General features: G+C 31.4%; 1 protein-coding gene and 1 non-coding gene across 6 annotated transcripts; one reads left to right on the top strand and one right to left on the bottom strand.

The window, feature by feature from the left end:
* Positions 1-7,869: 7,869 nt before the first annotated feature.
* TRNAK-CUU (transfer RNA lysine (anticodon CUU)) lies at positions 7,870-7,942 on the top strand. The gene has a single exon. It is a non-coding gene; the product is annotated as a tRNA-Lys (tRNA).
* Positions 7,943-10,817: 2,875 nt separating this feature from the next.
* LOC111881511 (uncharacterized) lies at positions 10,818-15,250 on the bottom strand. 5 transcript variants are annotated; one of them, XM_023877899.3, is made up of 10 exons: positions 15,038-15,250; positions 14,688-14,725; positions 13,721-14,434; positions 12,719-13,602; positions 12,409-12,604; positions 12,092-12,301; positions 11,846-12,019; positions 11,580-11,771; positions 11,387-11,500; positions 10,818-11,316 (listed from the first exon to the last, which is right to left on the bottom strand). In XM_023877899.3, the coding sequence occupies exons 3-10, from the start codon at positions 14,372-14,374 to the stop codon at positions 10,969-10,971; spliced, it is 2,772 nt and encodes a 923-aa protein (XP_023733667.1). In that variant the 5' UTR covers positions 14,375-14,434; positions 14,688-14,725; positions 15,038-15,250; the 3' UTR covers positions 10,818-10,968. The 5 variants fall into 5 exon arrangements, with proteins under 5 accessions (XP_023733667.1, XP_042756017.1, XP_023733666.1 ...); XM_042900083.2 differs by having other exon boundaries at positions 15,079-15,250; XM_023877898.3 differs by lacking the exon at positions 14,688-14,725.
* Between the last annotated feature and the right edge of the window lie 712 nt (positions 15,251-15,962).

Genomic DNA, 15,962 nt, shown 5'->3' with positions numbered 1-15,962 from the left:
TAGAGATGGAACATGCTTGACGAGTTGGATCGATACCAACTAATTTGTAATTGAAACATTATAGATTTTAGTTATTTTGGTTTACGTATATAATCAATCGGTTTTGTCCACTTTTATATCAACTTAATTTGGCTTTCCTTTTAGTTTATACGTAAAGTAAATAAACATGTCGTAACATTTTATCAAGTCTTGCTAATAAGGCCATCCGTTATACCACCACATACCACATATATCAGCACCACATTCCACTACCACATATATGGGTTACTTACCAATAAACACACCACTCCACCTCATTTTTTTATTTAAATTTAATTCAAAAATCCATTAAAAACATTTTTTTAATACTATTTTTTCCATTAAATTAAAATACCAAATTACATTAAATAAAAACTAAATTAATTGAAATTAAAAAATAAAATAAAAATAACAATCAAAATAAAAATTATATTAGTTAATTTAAAAAAAATTTAAAAAAAACATTAAAAAAACTAAAAATTCCAACCACACATAAAATAAACTACCCCCTACGCCTACGTCGGGCTCGAACCGACTCTTTCATTGCTAGAAAAAGTTCCAAGTCTTCGCCCTCAAGGTCGTCCGCTTTCATTTTCAAGATTTCCATATCGGTTTTTGTTTGGAGTGTCTCTTGTGCCTCTTGAAATGATGTTTGTGCTTCGATCATTTTTTGTTCCATCCGAGTCATCACCTCGGCCTTCGTTTCTTGAAGCTGCACATATCGATCAAATTTATCGCCGAACATATTCATAACACTAGAATTCGAAGATGTTGACGCCGCTTTTTTTACTTTATTTCTTCCAACGGGCCGAGGAAGAGGTTGGTCGGTTTCAAGATCTATCGGATCGTCGTTGATGTCGATGTGTGTTCGGCCGTCCGATTGTTGAGAAGTTCCATCGGGGTTTCTCGAACGCTTTGAACCGGAAGATTGGGAACTTCCTTCCGTTTGCTCTTTCCATTTTGGGGAATCTTTCAATTTTAGTCACGGCTTCATATACGGAAAAGCTTTGCGTGTAGGCGTTGTTTTTTCATATTGGTCCATGGCCGCCTTGAAAACATCAAAATCGTTCGAGCCGCTTTTGCGTATGTTTAGGAGATTGTTGTAGATTCCTCCAAAATCGGTGCATTTTAATCGAATATCTCGCCATTTCGACGTAATTTGATCGGCATTTCGAGCTTGACTTTCCATTAACTCGTAAAAAATGGCTCGGACTTTTTCCCAAAAACTTCCGTACGTCTGGCTATCTCCTACAATTGGATCTTCGGAAGCCGCCACCCATGCCTCCGCTAACTTTTCTTCTTCTTCTTTTGTCCATGGGACCCTTTCTTGGTTGGTAGTGGGTCGGGCCTTTTTTTTCCTTTTTTCTTTTTTGGTTGAGGTGGTAGTGAAGGTTGCGTTTCCGGAACAAAATCCGGCGAAAGTGGTGGTTGTGAGCTTGGTGGTTGTTGTTGTTGTGACGATTGTTGTTGGAGTTGTTGTAGTTGTTGGAATTGTTGAAATTGTTGGTATTGTTGTTGCATTTGTTGTTGTTGGAAAGCCGGAAAAGGTTGATATTGTTGTTGGAAAAGTGGTGTTTGTTGGATAGGGGAACCACTTTGAAGTAGATTGATAAAACCGCCTTGAGGTGACTCCATCGTCGGGAATTGTCGAGGTGTTGTGTCTAACGCAAAAGCGTTATCGGGTTTGCAATTTCGGTAGTTTGGAGGGGTATTTTGGTTGGGATCCATGATTTTTGGTTGTTAAGATGTAGTGTGTAGTTTGTGTATAGAGAAAGAAAAGAATGGTGTAAAAAATAAGGAGTAAAAGTATGGTATTTATATGTAAATAAATTGTTTATTATTTTTTTTTTTTACAAATCTAGTCGTTGTTAAACGGCTACACAAAGAAACGGTCGAATTCTTTTGCATCGGATCTCATTGGTCGTTTAAGTGCGTTCTCCGGGCCAAAGAAGGCCACGACCACGACCCACCACGAACCACCGGAGTGGTGTGCACGGCCGTGGTTCGTGGCCAACTAGACCACGGACGGCTTCGTGCTAAGTACACCGGTTGGTCTAATAAATTGTATATTCTTTTCTCTTGAGTTTTCATCCATTTCACTACTAGGATGCAGCGTGACCCTACCTAAACTTATATTTAAATTTTAGAAAAATAAAAAACGCAAGGTATTGTCTCATAAACTCATTATTATTAAAAAGAAATATTATATTATTTATGTGTCCATTAAAATCATTATAATATATCTTTTTTTTTAAAATTAACATTTCACAACAAGATAATTAGAGAACAATCACACTTTATTTTTAGGATGTAAAAACAAAATTTAGAGGAATTAATCCCCAATCGCACTCTTTTTCATACTTTATTTCTCTTTCACCATTATTTATTTATATTTTTATAAATATTCCTTCTAATTATAAGGTTTTACAAATTTTTCTAACATTTTTTTGGTTACAATATCATTAAAATTTATACTTTGAATAAATATAGCCAAATAAAAAGTTTGTTCCTATAAAAATATTTATAATACAAACATTTTATTAAATAAATAATTTCGTCCATTATATATTAAAGAAAGTATACATACATTTGAAAAAATATATAATATACATCTAAAAAAAACATACATATTCAAATGTTAAAAATTAATGCATTCCGTAGAGCGATGTGAGCATTTTTGTCTTTTGTGTATTTACACCAAGCAATAAATTGTTGAAATCGGGATATATATTTTTGTCTTTTATGCATTTACACCGAACAATAAATTGTTGAAATCAGGTATTTTTATCTATCGTTGTTTCAACGTGTAGATCTAGTTTACCGGACTATTAGATTAGTAACCTTTAATATTATGATATTAGTATTGTGTTTGTGTTTGTGTTTGCGAATTTGAATTTTTGTATGCAAAAAAACCTTTATATTTTTTTGATTTAACTTTCATATTAACTGAAATATTATGTTTTTTTATAAATAAAAAAAAAATATGAGTTGTTTTGTAACATGACATTTATCTATTTCATTTTTAGATTAACATGGAAACAAAATCAAGTGATATTATCTCTTGTCTAGAATAAAACATGAGAAATAAATCATTTACTTAATAATCATTTACTCAAGCAAAAATATGTGATCTCGCATATTTTTTTTACATGTCAATATAAAAATGAATAAAATAAATGTCATGTCACAAAACACCTGATGATTTTTCTTTTTTAAAAAAACGAACATTTTGATAAATCTGAAAGGTAATTAAAAATGTAAAAGTTTTTCTATATATAAACAAAATGTAAATATTTTTCTAAATGTCTGTGGCTAAATGGTTGTATTTTTCTATATTTTGCTTTTATAAAATTAAAACAAAAACAAGTTATATATATATATATATATATATATATATATATATATATATATATATATATATATATATATATATAAACCTAAAGTGGAGGGATCAAATTTGACAATAATAAAGTCACCCTCTATAAATATAAATAGATAGAATGAATAGTAACACTCTAAATATAGTTTTATTATGGGAAAATGACTCTTGATGGTAACTAACTGTTGCGTTTGTTTTCATTTGGTCCCTTTCTATTTTTTTGTACTCAATATATCATTGAACTTGTTGTTTATTTTCACCATAACCCTTTTAACCGACTTTTAACCTCTAATAATTGGTCAAATGGTTATGGTAAACACAAACAACAAGTTTGATAGTATATTGAGTACAAAAAAAGGAAAGAGACCAAATGAGAACAAATGCAATAGTTGGTTACCCTCCTGATTCATTTTTCCTTTACTCATTTACGATAAATTTCACGTCATCTCCTGTTGATATTAATGACTTTATGAGATTCATTCTTGCTTGTATTCAAAACATAACCCACGAAAGAACATTATCCATACATGTACAACTTTTTAATGCACTTGAATATTTATTCTGGGAATCTTGACTAAGCAGGTGCATTTCATAACTACATTTACATTTCCAATAAAATGATTTATCGTATCATGGATTCTAGACAAGTCTACAAACGAGTGGAATCACAAGTGTTGTGATTTTTTAGTTTACTTACCTTTAAGATCGAATTCATGGGATAAGATACAACATCAATATGTACAATATCATGCATCTTTTGCAGACACATCACCATAATATACCTTGAGGTGAATGTTTATGCTAGAAAGGTGTTGACAACTAACCACAGTAAGTATAGCATAGATCATGTTTTAACGAAATTACCCCTTCGAAACGCTATTCATATACGTTATGGACAAAGAAGGTTACAGTTTTTGATAACTTGGCAACTTTAATTTCATTTAAATTCGGGGAAAATGACTCAGGAGGATAACTAACTGTTGAGTTTATTCTCGTTTGGTCCCCCTTTTTTTGTACTTAATATACTACTGAACTTGTTGTTTGTGTTCACCATAACCCTTTGACCGGCTATCACAGGTCAAAAGCCGGTCAAAAGGGTTATGACGAACACAAACAATAAGTTCGATAGTATATTGAGTACAAAAAAGGAAATTGACCAAATGAAAACAAACGCAACAGTTAGTTACCCTCAATAGTCATTTTCCCTTTTATTATTAACTGCTAGTGTAAATAGAGTTGGGTTATATATTTTATTGTATTTTACATTCTAAACAATAGAGGATTAGTGTGAAAAGTAGAGGGTTAACAGTGTCGAGTTGGAGATGCTCTATATTAAATTTCCAATAGTATAATTGTTTTTAAGAGAATTATGATATTTTAAAAACTATAATAACATTTATTTCTAAGAGGTTATGATTGTTATGCATTAACTAGTTTATAATCCGTGAGAATCATAGTTATAAAATTAATTAAACTTTCATAATAAAAACTCAAAATTATTAATCAATTATTTAAATAAATTATTAATTAAGAGATATTTTTTAGTTATATAAAACTATAATCATTGATTTAAATAAATACGTGAAATTATATCACCTTATAATCTATATTAATTTTATTTTAATATTATTAATGTAATTGGAATGAGAAATTTAAAATTTGAAATTAAAAATAAAGAATTAATATGTTGACAAGTATAATGACAATAATTAAGAGTCATAATAAGAAGAATAAATCTATTCTTTTATTAGAATATAAAAATGTCATATAACCATAAAGGATATCATGTCGGTTTTCTTGGGTTATACGGCTAAAAAGAATAAGAATTAACAAAAATTAATTTAATAGACAAAAAAGTAACATAATAGTGTTTTTTAGTATAGATGATAGTAAAATGGATTTTTCTATACTTTTCCTTTTAAATTAACACAAAATAATATGATTATTAATGATTTTATATGTTTATAAGTACATGTCCAACAAAATAGATTTATCAAATATACATAAATACCACATTTACTTTAGCATAAATGTCACATTAGCATTTGAAATTCACAAATATCATTTGAAATTCATACTTATTAATCATCATGAAATCATTATCTTTTCACATCATCCATAATTAGGGTGTTCGGGTCATCTGCATCTTCATTAAAAAAAAAAATTAAAATAAGTAAAATTAAATCTGCACCCTCATTTATTTCTTGCATACGGCATACCCCTTGTGGGCTGTGGCTCAGCATTATTTTCAGCTTACAACCCTTAAGAAGTTGGTATCCACGATCACAGTCCCTTATATTTTTGATGATTTACTATTTTACCTCAAACGTTATATGATATCGAAAGGCATTAAGCCATTAACAAATGCTTATGGTTATGGCTAATAAATTCTCCCATATTTGTGCGAACCATCTACCTATTTGCAGCTGACAGATTCATACAACTTTACAAAAGTCTCTCTGCTAATTCAGATCCGTATTATATTATTATAAATAATTTATTTTTACACTTCAAAAATGTGATTTAGGGTAACACCTACATACTAAAGTACAAACCCTTCTAGTTCTAGATCCAAGTATGGGGGGTGTAATGCAATTAACCAATACCAAAGGGGGCATTATTAGCATGGGAATTTTTCAAATTCCCTCCATGTAATCTTGGGATATATACTCTGATAGCCATTGGAGTCTTTCAAGTTCTGCTCCTCTCTGAACATACAGCCAATGGAATTCAAAGAAATTAATGCACTTTGGTATGACCATAAAAAGCCTTTCTGCTCTTACACTGAGAGATATACACAGACACATACACACACATACATACATAGCGAGAGAGAGAGAGAGAGAGAGAGAGAGAGAGAGAGAGAGAGATGTTGATGTATCAGGAAGAGTTAATGGAATCCTTAACATTCAGGTACCCTTAGTAAATGTAGTTGAATTGTCTGTGATGTATACAACCACACCACCTTCTGTCCTTCCACTCCATACCCCATTCAAATCTCTCTCTCTCTCTCTCTCTCTCTCTCTCTCTCTCTCTCAATGAGGAGGAAGATGATGATGTTGGTGTTACTCATAGTTGTACTATTGGGTACAATTTCATATGCACGAGCTACCAGAAAGAAGCTGATAGGAAAATCATCATCACTTGTCATCAGCAGCAGCAGCAGCAGTACCCCAGTAATTGGAAACCTGATGAAGTTCTTCAAGTTCAATAATGAAGAGAGAGTTGTACCTACAGGTCCTAATCCCTTACATAATAGGTAGTAAATTGTTTTTCTATGTATAATTTTTATATCTTTATAATATATGAAACCAATGTAGCTTTCATTTGTCATGACTGAAATATATTATATCATGTGTTAAGTTGTTAAATTTTCTTATTTATGGATGCTTGTTTCATTGTATATATACAACTAAAACATTTGCTAAAGTTTATGTCAAAGCTAGCTAGCGCTTCTCAACAATTGTATTTACATTGTCGTTGCTAATTAACTAATTAATTATCAAAAACTACCATTGATTCATTTTTGTATATCTTGATAACTATATTTAATAGTATTACAATAGTAATGAAGTTAAAGAAAGGTGTATTATATATGTAAAATGATGAAATTAATTTATTTACATATTCTTACTGGCTATAGTTTATAGATTTTTGATAATTAATCAAGACTTACAGATATGACAATGTTTATTTATTTATATGACAAATGTTATATTTGTATAAGGAGGTGGGAGTGGGACCATGTTTATCCTTATACGGTTATGCCGTACTATTTTCTTGTCCGGTCAAACTTAAAAGTAACTGTAACTATGCATCCATCTCAATTGACTATACATCATTTTTAAAATAATTATTCTGCTTTAATAATCACAAGAAAAAAAAAGATATCACTTTTTAAAGTACTCACTCCAGAGATATAGGATATAACACAGAAAACCTCATATCAATATGCATACCTACATTTTGTCACTATATCAAATTTGTCCATTATATATATATATATATATATATATATATATATATATATATATATATATATATATATATATATATATATCCAACTCTTGTAAATTTGAATTCTTATTTTTTCCATACATATAAAATATAGATTTATGTACATGTAATGGAAAATCATATGTTAATGTAATGTAATTTATCACATACTGTATAAAAATAGTTGTCGCATAAGAGCCTTATAATAATTGATGGTAATTTTGAGATTAGAAAGAAAAGGATGAATTTATTTGGGTTTTCTTCCCAAGGTAAAAGAGTAAAAGGTAATATTTACCTTTAAGGGTAACTGGACCATTAGCATTTATTTAGTGGTCAGAGTTGACTTTAATAGTTAGCGGTTAACTGTCCATCGTGTTATTTTAGTGGTTACTTTTTAAAAACAACTTGATTGGTGGATGCCTTTAGGTCAGGACTTCGATTAAACTTATAATATGATTTGGGTTTGTAGTCAAGTAGCCCGTCTAGCTCAGTTGGTAGAGCGCAAGGCTCTTAACCTTGTGGTCGTGGGTTCGAGCCCCACGGTGGGCGCTTTTTAGTTTTTTTTTCAGGCATTACAGCTTGCTATGTGGCAATGTATCTGTACTCTTCGATATAACAATTAATTATAAACGAAGTCGAGTTTTATAAAGATCTGCTTCTTGATCACCATTTTTACTACTTAGTTTTTTGTTTTTGGTCAAATGTGTTACTGTAGAGGTAAATTTGAGTTTTAATTTATTGATTTAACTTCAGGCCCACTCATGTTCAAATCTATTGTCACTACTACTAATTTTGGTTATTGTTTATATTAGAAATCCAACTAATTGTTATGGAAATAGATCAATGTGAGATTGTAATTTATTGATCCATATTGAAATATTTTACATGAAACATATGGGATAAATATCATTTTTCAAGAAAAGAAAAATCTTTAGAAAAATCTTATATTTTACCTTAATTTATAAAAAAAGTCACAAACTAAAATTTGTTTACAAAAAAATATAAATTACCGGTAAAAATGACCATTTGACTCATCTTTCTCGGTTTACCGGTTTTATTATTTACCTAGTTCCATTAAAGTTCTATTATTTTATCATAATTAATGAATAAGTCACAAATTAAAATTTAGTGATGATTTGACCATTTTTTTTATATAACATATATTTTACCGATTTCATTGTTGATTTGGACGCTTAGTCATGTTCAAATTTATTGTCACTGGTACTAATTTTGATTATTGCCTATATTAGAAAGCCAGCTAATTGTTGTGGAAACATATCAAATATGGATTTTAATTTATTGATTCTTATTGAAAGTTTTACACCGAAACAAATGGATAAATACTATTTGTCAAGAAAACGACTCTAACAAGTTCAAAGTTGCCTAAATGCATTAAAATGCGGCCAATTTCCATAAACAAATTTTGTACTTTTAACTATTTTTTCGGTTTAAATATCGATTTTTTTTTTTGTTTAAACCTCTGAGAGTTTGTTTTTTTTTTAAAAAAAAAAAACACTACTTAAAACTTTGAATTCTATAAAGTTCACTATAGTTTAAGAATTTATTCGGTTAAACCACTTATGAGATTTTTTTTGGTTAATGATTTAACCATTAAAAATTTAAAACTTTAATTTTTTTTATTATTATTATAAAACCAATCTTTAACTAGAAAAATAATCCTCCAATTTTTGGAAAAAAAACCATCATTTTTTTGAAAAACAAAAACAAAATCTAAGTGGTTAAACTAGAAAAGAAATTTATTGAAGTGATTTTTATGAAATTTGGCCTTAAAATGAACATAAAAGCATGTAAACAACTATATGTGAAAAAGAACAACTATGTGAAAAGACAAAGGGTATATTATCTAATGCAAAGACACCTAGTTATTTTGATAGTGGGCATGGAGTTGATTTGTAAGATGATTTCACAACGTGGGCAAGGGGGTTTAATAAAACAGAGGCTGAGGTTTATTTATCAAATGGCATGTAAAAAATGATTTTAAGTTAGTGGAAACTTAGTGTTGACAAGAGGGTGATTGATGCAACTGAAAATTCCCTTACAAACATGATCACGAAAGCTTTGATTTGCACTGAGGATTGGATACGTTCCACCCTGATTGACAACTAGATATGTGGAAGAAATGGGAGAGAAAATCGCAGGAATAGAACTTGGTAAGTGTTTTTACATAATTATAAATTAATAACTCAATACTAATTTTTTTTCGCTTTGTAGATGAACTGGGAAGTCTTGAAGAGATTCACATAGATGAGGATTGAAAATTGGTGTTTGGAGTTTTAATGGTGTTTTCATATTTTGGACTTTTGGTTGTAATGTACTATTTCTATTTTACTTCGATGGTTTCAACTTTAAGGGGAATTTTATATATATCCTTATTAAACGTCTAAATATCGTATTTTCCCAAGTTAAACTTTAAATATCATGTTTGCCCTTCTTAACCTTTTAAAATATCGGATTTGCCCAAATCTATTTTTTTTAATAGTTTTTAATATTTAATAATAATTTTTTATATTTTAAAATCATCAAAATTGAAAATAAAAACATGGAGGATTTTGCCCTTAACTGAAATCTTCACAGTTTTAACTGTTTTATGTTCTTCTCTTCTTCCCTAGGATTGTCACTGTTTAGACTCGTTGTCTTCCCTTTTGCTTGTTGCCACATTCCTTATTTTGGTCGTTAATAAGCACCAAGTGATAATATGTCATTCCTTATTTGTCCTTCTTTTTTGCAACATAATCAACCATGAGAAATGTATTACTCAGGGAAGGGAAACTGATATGAGGGTGATTAATTGGAACTATTGAAGTTTTTGAGAATGTCGATTATAACTTCTCTCTTCTTGAAGCCCCCGAATTAATTTCCCAATTCTTTTTCCATATATGCCATTCGTTTAAGTCATGACTCAAAATAACAGGTTTAAAGTTTGCTTCTGAACTTGTAATTTTTCAATCATACTACAAGTTGTTCCTAAGTTAAAAATGACTTTTGAAATGTAAGATATTTGGTACAAGTGCATTTCTTGTCTTCTATATTATTGTCATGATGTCAGTGGTAAAAATGAGCCTAAATGGTTACGTACATCTTAAATGTAATGTTAGAATCATGCATCCCTAATTTACCATTTTGCACAACATTAAATAAAACTCAATTCCAATTTGGCTCCAATCCTTCAACAAAAAAAAAATGTGAAATTTACGATATTTCCATGAACAATTTAGTTGATCTTTGGTGTTTTTGATTGTTTTAAATGGTTGGAAAAGAATATGAGTTACTTTGATAGGTTGTTTACATTTATGGAAAATGGGTTAAAACCCAAAACCCATTAACCGAAAAATCAAAGTTTTGCCAGTTTTTTTATGTTAAAATCTAATATGAACAAGCACGTAGTGACACAACCAAAGAAGAGTTTCTAGTGGTAATAAGGATTGTATTTCAAAAGAAATGCAAGAAAACTTATTCTGATACAAACATCTCTCATGCTATATAACCAAAAAAAAACAAGATCAAAGCAGTATCCTTAACTAAACTCTTTAAAAGAAAAAATGTCACAACACAATCTATTCACCATCTTTCCATACTTCACGAAGGAGCTGATATCTGGCAATACTCCTTCCACCCTTGGGGACCCACTGAAGTCCTTTGGAACTTGAGGAAACCCTAGAACTGTCTGTAATGATTGAGGTCAAAGGTGAGTCAAGCTCATCAAGCTCATCATCACTTGTGTATGATTTCTTCAGCACTGACACTGATGATGAGCTTCTCCTTAAAGATTGGGTTCCTTCCATGTTGATTACACCAGAAAGTGAATGTGATGGAGGTGGTGTATAAGTTGATGAAGCTGCAATGCATGGGAAGTGTATCTGGGAGTGGGACCCATCAAAAGCCTCGATTTCCTCATCCTGTATCTGTTTAAAAAATATTTGAGGAAATGAACAAGGGCAAATTCGTAATAATGCATATATTATTATTACCAACCTCTGCATCAAGGACCTCAATAAGGGAATTGGGAATTGGGTTTGGAGAAAACTCATCTGGCACAAAACTGCAAACAACCCTTCTGATCAATGGAGTAGAAAATGTCGGGCAAACCTTTTTAAAAAAAAAAAAAAATCTATAAGACATTAGGATAAAAATTTAGTAAATAATTAAATCAAATGAATTTAATTACCTCCTTCCTTATGGACTTATCTCCAAGCATTTCGAAAGGAAGCATCATGAGGTCACTCAATGCATGAAGTAATCGAAAAGCCTTAAAATTCGTATCAAATTTGTTATCAACAACATCATCACTTTCTGCTTCATGAGAGTCGTTATCCTCAATACCAAACAGATCTGTTAGCCATCTAGACCATGTCCCAATCTAGTAACATAGATAAACACCATTCATAGTTAGGTCTAAACTTTGACTTTCAAGGTCAAACGGACTACACTCACTGTATTTTTCAATTGAGCACCAGCTCCAAAGCTTGATCTTCCAGCAGGAATAGGTAGGACCCGCAAGTCACCAATGGGGTCAGATAACGGATCTGTAGGCATATCTTCTTCTGATTCACGAAGAATTGCATTAAACATTGCAACATCTAGTCTACCCACCAACTGCTCCATCACCTAAAACCAAACCAAAATTGGAAATGTGAAAAATTACGATTTTACCCCTGTTTGAAAGTAAGTAGATCATACCAATCTTGGCAAAATGGGTAAGCAACCGCATTCATGGCCTCCAGCTCTTGTAGGACATAGTCTTTCACAAGCATCTTTGAAAGCTTTCTTCCATAGCTCAACAGATAAGTTCCCTTGTTGATTACCCAAACCGTTTTTACTTCCAGATGTTTTCTTTGAATTCAAACCCATCATTTTTGTGGAGGATGCTTGCATATGTGGAGTCAAAGTCTGCAGATAGTCAAGTCAAGTCAAACCAAAGTCAACCAAAAGAGCTATACATATAACATAATACATCACATAAAACACTCAAGAACTAATTTTGGGGTGAATTCAACCTGCCACCAAACAGACTCAACGATTCTTGAAAACATCCAAGCTTCAACCTTTTCTAATGCAACAATGAATGTTTGTGGGTCCCGCCAGTTATCGGGTACTTTCATTGAGCCATGTTTGTTTTTGGAGTGAGAATCTCCAACACTCTGGGAGACAATCCCCCTCAACATAACTGAATTTGACAACCAGAAAGTTAACCTGCAGAATGAAGCACACCAAATCTTGAAAATTTTATCTTTTTTTTTTTTAAAAAAAAAAAAAAAAAAAAAAAGTTGGTTAGATGTTTGTAGTGGAACTCCCATTAACACGAACCTTGGAACATCATTTCCACATGATTTGGAAACCAAAACTAGTCCAGAGACAATAGCTTTAGCTGCATTTACTCTTCTTTCTTGTAAATTTTGTTTGCAAGAATGTAAATAGAATCTAGAGAGACGTCTAGCAGGAGCATGTACTTTGTTAGTGGAACTCCCGTGTTCAGCCACTATGGAATAAAGTCCAGCCTCAATAGCTGCAGTTTCCCTAAGTTCTTCTTCAAGCATCTCTATTCTTGACCTTTCTTCACTTTTTGAAACTCCACTCAACTCACTCTTTACACCTTTATCTTTATCTCTATTTGGGCTAGCAGGAGGAATTCCATTTCCAGAAATCCCACCAGATTTCGGTATCTGAACAGACTTCAAATGCTTCAGTTTATTACTTCCCTGCCCTTGTACTTGTCCTTGTCCTCCAGGTTGTTTTCTACTAGACACAAGAGTGTTGCTTCTTAACTTATCTTGCTTTCTTGAAGCTAAAAACTTGCCAACAAGATTGTCTTCTGAGAATTGCTTTTTCTCTTCACCCTGTCCACTTTCTGGTTCACTCATATCTTCTTTAGTAGCTTCAGAGTTTCCACTTTGTTCATGCAAAGATGCAACTTTACTAACAGAATTGGTAATAACAGGAGGTGGATTGCCTTCTTTATCTTCTTGAACTCCATGGCTTCCATTTTTAGGTTCCAAGATTCTCATGCGAGTCTTGGGCTCTCCTGTCTTATTTTGAGAACCCATGGTTGAAAAAGATGATTGAAGAAATGGAGAAGCAGGTTCTTTTCTAACTGAAGTCATACTCCTTTCAGGATGCTTTGAAGTTGATTCCATTCCCAAGGGAAGAACAGGGTGCTTTCCATTACCTTGTTTCGTGCCCTCCATGGAATCCTGCATTCCAACCTCGGTTACTTATGGAACTGGCAATAGTGCAACAACTTCAGTTTGATAAAGATACCATATCAAGCATATAAATGGAAGAAAAAACATATATAGTGCACAAGGGTACCTTGTCATTTTTGTATGATGAATGTTTAGAATCATCATCAGCATCATCATCATCGTCATCATCGTCTGTGAAAGAAGCGATTCCAAGTTCACCATCATTTGTTACTTCTGAAGCAGACTCTTGCCCATACTTCTCCATTGATGATTGCTTTGATAAGCTACTTTTACTTGATGAATTAGTCTCATCTTTGTCATTTGATTGTATATTAAGAAACAAAACCGGTTGTGCTACAGATTTAGAACTCTTTTTAGAGCTGATTGGGACACTAACACTCAAAATGTTTTCAATGATCCCATAATCACCAAGGTTAACTATAGCTGACCCTAAAAGTTGATCTTTATTTGGCTTATCTTTTCGAGGCTCATACAAGTGGAACTCCAGACAATTCTTTTGAAACTTATCGCGATCCCTTTTATCTCTACGTAAGGTTAATGGAAGTATGAAAGATTGATTGAACTCGATTTTGGAATCTATAAGAGTGGGGGAAAGATAACCAGACATTTGATCACCATTTTCCCATACTAGTGATAGACATTGACTTGGATCAAGAAATTGTACTGGTGAAGACCAAGGCTTAATCTCTTGTACATGAACAAGATAGTTTACTTGAATTGATCCATCTTTTCTGTGCTTAGACCTCAACCCCAGAACCATGATTTTAAGATTCTGTCAAATTGCCCTTTGTGGGGGGTATTGTTAGAAATCACAATGCATCTACAAAAACAAAATTCCAATCACTATCACAAGCATAAGAATCGGAAAATAGATTAGGACATTAGGTATACATTTCTTTCAAGCAAATATGCAAACACTTGATATGCATCGGAAAGAAGGGATTATCTTTGCCAATTTGAGCGTATGGATCTTTATAAAACGGCAAGCGATGGGAAAATAAAGCCAAAACTAAATTGGAAAGGGGGAGAAAAAGTTCGTTATGGTAAAGTAAGTTTAATTTTTGAGCAGTTACCTCGATAATTACAAAAATTTAGCAAAACCATTTGAAATCTGCATTTACATCGGGAATATGAAATTAAATCAGAGTAATGAATAAGAAACTAAGAGCAAAACAGATGAACTTCATTTCAGCTCAAAAGGGTTAAACTATACATGCAATGTAATTAAAACAGAACACACTCGCATCAAATCCACATCCGTATGACCACATAATGGCGATCGATCCACCTTAATCACCGAATGAAAACAAATGAAAACCAACAAACAAACTGATAACACAAATGGAGGAAATAGCTATACAGAAACATAATTAAACATCAGAAATAAGGCGTCAACAAACTAGAATGATGGGTGAAAAATTACCAAATGTTATTATGGGTCTTGTGAGATTTTGTTTGTTGTACCTTCAAATCCTTTCCTGCAATCTTGTTTGAACTCGTTTTTTTTTTCTGAATTTGTAATCTGATTTATGCTTTACTTCAGCTTGATGTTTGGTTGAGTGAGATGAAGATGCGGTGGAGAAAGAGAAATAAGAAAGAAAGTCTTCAACTTTCAAAACTCATTTCTCTACACGACGTAAGGCTCGTCAATCCCATCAACAGTAATAGTAAAAAAATAAAGATTCTTTTTACGGATATATACAATAGTTACATATCGGTTTATTTAAAGAAAATTAAATATACATTAGAAGTTTGAGTTTATAAAAAAATAAAAAATAAATATTGGAATACTGAAATTAAAATGTTGGTTTCTCTTTTAAATTTAAATAATTAAATAAAGAAAATAATTGAGCTTTAGTTTAGAAATTTAGAAATTAAAAAAATTACTTTATTATAAAGATGACATTTAAATATTATGTGAAATTTAATAAAATAAAAAACAAACCATAAAATGACATGTGAAAAAAAATTTAAATAAATATAAAATGACATTTAGCAAAATAAATGAGAGTGTTAAATGTGAAAAAAAATATATACTTAGAGTAGATTAAATATGATGATAAACGGATAATACTACCGAAAAATCTTGGGTTTTGAATAAAAAAATTAAGAAAATTATATAATCCTCCCGTTTAAAAAAAATTGATTTGTTTACATATGGTACAATACTTTTGAAATTCGGAAAATTAAGTAAACTAACCACTTTTATATTAGTCATTATAAAAAATAACAAATTTGATTTTTTTTTTTCCCCAAAATAACCATCTTATCCTGAATGAGCCGTTCCTGAGACCATCTTGGACTATGTGGATTCGACCCAACCCATTCAACACATTTTGGAATGCCTA

This window comes from Lactuca sativa, chromosome 3, assembly GCF_002870075.4.
Source record: "Lactuca sativa cultivar Salinas chromosome 3, Lsat_Salinas_v11, whole genome shotgun sequence".
Lineage (NCBI taxonomy): Eukaryota > Viridiplantae > Streptophyta > Magnoliopsida > Asterales > Asteraceae > Lactuca > Lactuca sativa.
This window is presented reverse-complemented; position numbering and strand designations above follow the sequence as displayed.

Coding starts and splice junctions, on each gene's coding strand:
- LOC111881511 (XM_023877899.3), bottom strand. CDS start 14,374: ATGGTTCTGGGGTTGAGGTCTAAGCACAGAAAAGATGGATCAATTCAA. Junction 13,603..13,720: donor CATCATACAAAAATGACAAG/GTACCCTTGTGC, acceptor GTTGGAATGCAG/GATTCCATGGAGGGCACGAA. Junction 12,020..12,091: donor TACCCATTTTGCCAAGATTG/GTATGATCTACT, acceptor GTTTGGTTTTAG/GTGATGGAGCAGTTGGTGGG.